The sequence below is a fragment of the Cannabis sativa genome, chromosome 6, assembly GCF_029168945.1.
Source record: "Cannabis sativa cultivar Pink pepper isolate KNU-18-1 chromosome 6, ASM2916894v1, whole genome shotgun sequence".
NCBI classification, from domain to species: domain Eukaryota; kingdom Viridiplantae; phylum Streptophyta; class Magnoliopsida; order Rosales; family Cannabaceae; genus Cannabis; species Cannabis sativa.
Window position 1 is genome coordinate 64,993,929 of NC_083606.1, and position 4,474 is coordinate 64,998,402.

Here is a 4,474-nt window from a genome sequence, read left to right on the forward strand (position 1 = left end):
GCTAAAACTAAAATGTGTTCTAAAATTATAATAATTTTTCAAAATATGTTTTTGGAAAAATGAGCACAACTTTCAATGTAGAACAGATGATCAATCCATTTTTTGGATCATTTGAACTGAACAAGAACTTTAATATTCACTAGTTTAATGGGGTCCATTTTGGACCACAAACATAAATGAATTCGCAATCGAGCATTACCCAAATATTCTCAGTTGAGCACACTAAGCCTTAACTAAACAAGAATAGTTCCAAAAGTTAGAAATAAGTGCAAAACCATAAAAACCGACTTTAAATTCTGCCAAGTTGCATTCATTTAACATTCCAAATCTTTTATAAATAGGCTCTTAAATAAAGCATTCAATAAATATTGTTCCTAGTTTATAAATTTCATTTACTTTCATGATGTAATACATTTTCTTTACACTAGTTTAACATCTTTCAAATTATGATTATTGTTTTTCTCTTTCTCATCACTAATTTACATTTTTGTTGAGGTAAAAGGTTGAAACTCTTGATATTATAATAAGGATACATTTATCATTACTATTTTAAGATCCTATTATACAGTGAATCTTCAAGTCTTAACAAATCAATCTTAAACTACATTATTATTCTTAACCAATATTTTGTACTTCCAAAAATACTGGCAACAACCTAAACCTACATCTAGGTCTTTACCATTCTTTAAATTGTAGGAATGTGATTATTAAAAAAGAAATCCTAAAGACACAATACTTTCTAAAATTATGAGCTAAACCTTAAGTCTCAGCAATAATGATATCATTGGGTAAAAATTACTTAACTTATTGTTTCTGTGATCAATAAACTGCAAAATCAACTCATTCTTCTAAAATCAGCCATCAAAGTTGCAGCAACGAACAGCCACACATCCTTCTGTATGACCCTGTTCAATCTTTGCCAAGGCTTAGCTATAAAACCCAAATGGGAAAAGAGAAAACGGGAATCGACAGAAAACTTACAAGGATCATGGTTAAAAACTTTCAAAAAAGAAAAATCATTTAGAAATCAGTTATCGAGTGGAGTTAATACTGAAATAGTTGACAGTAAAGAAGTTCAATCCTACCAAAAGCTAGAATTAAGAACATACATGATGATCAAAGGTCCTCATCATTAACTGAACAGCTACAAGCAACTACTAAAGCCCTCTTGGGAGTTTCCATCTTCCCTAATAACATAACTCCTACCAAAAATAAGTGCAATTAATTTAGTTTTGAATCTGAATTATGGAAGAATAAGCAAAACTGGACATCTTTTGTATCTACTCACCTCAGCATTTTAATATCTTAGGGTTGAAATTTGAGAAATCATTTTAAGGAGACACACTCCGGGAAGAAGATTTTCCATTCCTCCGCCGTCCATCTAAGCTTTCACCACTTGGTGATGGAGTTCTTCGTGGGGAAAGACTTCTTTCAGGACCACGACCACGCCGAGCTGGGGAGGCACTATAAAACAAAACAGAAGGGCACCAACATGTAACTGGAATTTGAAGAATATAAATTATGCTGCACTGTAAAATTGGTAAAAGCATTAATAACTGGAACTACTTCAAACCTATCAACAGATCGACTGCGACTTCGACTTCGGCTGCGACTGTTACTTCGACTGTGACTGCGACTCTGACCCCGACTCGGTCCATCATCTTGATAGCGGTCCCTTACCCTTCTGTTATAATCAGAACTAGGACTCCTGCTTCTCCTTCGACTATGATAATCCATGTCCCTCCTATGGTAACGGTCACGCTCATATCTATCATAACTTCCACTGCGACTTCTTCTCTGATAGTCTCGGTCCCTGTAGTCATCCCGATATCTAAAAAATAAACAAAATGTAAGTGTGGCAAGTAGAACATAACATTGATAACAAAATAATAAATAAAAACAAGTTCAAGTTGCCTTATTACAAAGTGTAATATCTTAAGTACAGAACAAAAAGAAAAATTTGTATCCGTAATGGTCACTGAAACGTAACTTGTTTTCCACTGAAACCTGAAAGAAACTTTTTGGAACTTGAAATAAATGGGGCAACAAACAACAAATGAAAGAACATTTTAGAAAGAAAAAACAAACATTTAACGTGCAAATTACAAACCCATTGTTGAAGCTTCAGTTAACTATTTAACTAAATTAGCTTTAAACAAAATATATGTATCTCAACTTGATACATTCAAGGAAAAGAAAAAGTAGAGTAAAACTAAGAATGGCAACAAATAAAAACAAAAGAGCACAAATATATTTTCTATGATACAGCTAGCATACCTGGTGCACATAATAAAGCCCAGAAACAATGAGGTCGAAAGTTTAAGCCCAAGAACAGAGACCTTATCCCTTCCGTTCTTACCACTGAGCTAGCCTTCAGTGGCTTAAATGAATATATACCGGCACACATATTATACATACATCCAATTCCCGATCTACACCTAAAAAGGTATAACACTTTCTCCATGTTTATTTACTTTCCTAACACAAATACTACCTCTTACTTATCACATAAAACTTCAACCACAAAATAGTAATTTCTCACTCTATAAACCATAAATCAGCATACACAAGCCTACAACTATATATAATAATAGAACCAACAAGATACTATCATAGTAAGATACTAAGATACATACATAAAATATAATAGTTATTTGTACCTTAACATGAAAAGATCAGCAAATTCATCTGATCTCCATCTCTTCAAAATGAAAGATCTCTTACTTTTCAATTTCGCAACACATACTCATATTGTTGATTATACAAGTCAATTGGGAGATACCATTTCAGCTTACATTACACGGTAGAAGTCTTGAAAATTAATTCGATTTGGGACATACCACTACTAGTCTCTTATAGAAATAATCAAGTTTAACAATGTAGCAACAAAAACATGAGTAGACAGGAGTGCAAATACCATTTTATCTTACAACCAAAGCATAAGTAACATTCTCTAACAATATATAGGGAACTTACCTTCTCCTAGGACTGCGACTTCTTGATCTATACCTTGATCTTGGAGAAGCTTCACTAATCCTTCCTTTATGGCTGGAAAAAAATTTTAAAAAAAAAAGTTAACTATGTACCAAAACTTAACAGAAAACATAAAGAAGAACAAGCACAAAGCGAACCAAAATTGCAGAAACACTCAAGATTTGATGTCAAAATATCTCATACAAAAGAAAATAATAATCAATAAAATCAAACACTACTCAAGAAAAAGAGTAATTGATCAGCAAGTTCAACGGAAATAATTTGGAAGTGTAAGTAGAACAATCGTCACACGATAAAAAAAAATAAGCTAACTAACCCATCTGCACCACAACTAATGATTTGAAGAAATGAAACAATTGAGAATAAATTCAAGGAACAATCTCAAATTCAAACTTTTTATGCAAGTAACATTCTATAGAATCTCATAAACCAATTTGCAATATGATCTATATGAAGTCAAATTCAACCTTAAAACAATAATTTTCCAAGGGAAAAACAGAAAATTTTTATTACATAAACTTACATCCTCTCAGCATTGGGTCCATATTTAGCAAATTGAACTGTTATCTCTCGGCCATCAACAACTCTTCCTGACAAAAAACCCAATAAATCTTTTTAGAAAATTGAAATTTACACATGAATATGGTTCATAAGCGTAGTAAATCAATAAATAAAAGGGGTAAAAATCGTACCATCAAGCCTGTCCACTGCCTTATGAGCCTCGTCTGCATACTTGTAACGCACAAACGCAAAACCCCTCGACTCTCCAGTCCTAAAAATCAAAACAAAATTTAATTTTCTCGACAACCAAACAGTAAAAGAAAGAAAGAAATACAATTTCAAACAGAACCTTCGGTCTCTGGGGATGAAGATATCGACAACCTTTCCGTACTTGTCGAAAAGAGGAAATAGATCATCGGCCGTGGTACCTATCAAAAAATTTCAAAACTATCAACGTTATTAACAGAATTTCCAGAACGATATAGAATGATTACATATAGATACAGATATGTACAGAGAGAGAGAGAGAGAGAGAGAGAGAGAGAGAGAGAGAGAGAGAGAGAGAACGTACGGAAGGTGATATTGAGGACGAGAAGAGAGTATGTGTCAGAGATGTCAGGAGGGCCAGACCTACCGAAGTGAGACATGGTTGCACTCTAGAGAGAGAGAGAGAGAGTGGATTGGTTTCGTTTGTTGGTTTGGTTTTGGTGTGATAATAAAAGGAAGAAGCTTCTCCAACATATAGGACAACCCAGCACCTTCTTTAAATTGTTTTCCTCTAAATTTGTGTTTTTACGCTTATAAATAGACACATTTACAAAATTATCCCACCCTAAATATTTGAAAATTCTACGATTCAATATAGTTTTAGCTATTTAGAATTTTTTAAGTTCATATAACTTGTATTTATTTAAAATATTATGTAAAATTTAGAAAAATTTAACACCACTAAAAATAAAATTCAAATTGTTTGTGTACA

General features: G+C 32.8%; 1 protein-coding gene across 3 annotated transcripts; it reads right to left on the minus strand.

The window, feature by feature from the left end:
* Positions 1–518: 518 nt before the first annotated feature.
* LOC115725126 (serine/arginine-rich splicing factor SC35) lies at positions 519–4,270 on the minus strand. Of its 3 annotated transcripts, none has more exons than XR_004013344.2 (9): positions 4,067–4,270; positions 3,845–3,923; positions 3,687–3,766; positions 3,518–3,584; positions 2,977–3,048; positions 1,574–1,831; positions 1,289–1,464; positions 1,110–1,202; positions 519–905 (listed from the first exon to the last, which is right to left on the minus strand). XR_004013344.2 is itself a non-coding variant. In XM_030654556.2 (8 exons), the coding sequence occupies exons 1-7, from the start codon at positions 4,140–4,142 to the stop codon at positions 1,332–1,334; spliced, it is 765 nt and encodes a 254-aa protein (XP_030510416.2). In that variant the 5' UTR covers positions 4,143–4,270; the 3' UTR covers positions 997–1,202; positions 1,289–1,331. The 3 variants fall into 3 exon arrangements, 1 of the variants encoding a protein (XP_030510416.2); XR_004013345.2 differs by having other exon boundaries at positions 519–914; XM_030654556.2 differs by lacking the exon at positions 519–905 and having other exon boundaries at positions 997–1,202.
* Positions 4,271–4,474: the final 204 nt, after the last annotated feature.

Bases quoted from the DNA above. Each gene is read 5' to 3' on its own strand.
- LOC115725126 (XM_030654556.2), bottom strand. From the start codon at position 4,142: ATGTCTCACTTCGGTAGGTCTGGCCCTCCTGACATCTCTGACACATAC. The intron at 3,767-3,844 runs GTTCTGTTTGAA...TTTGATTTTTAG, and splicing joins TTCATCCCCAGAGACCGAAG to GACTGGAGAGTCGAGGGGTT. The intron at 1,465-1,573 runs GTTTGAAGTAGT...TTTGTTTTATAG, and splicing joins CGCAGTCGATCTGTTGATAG to TGCCTCCCCAGCTCGGCGTG.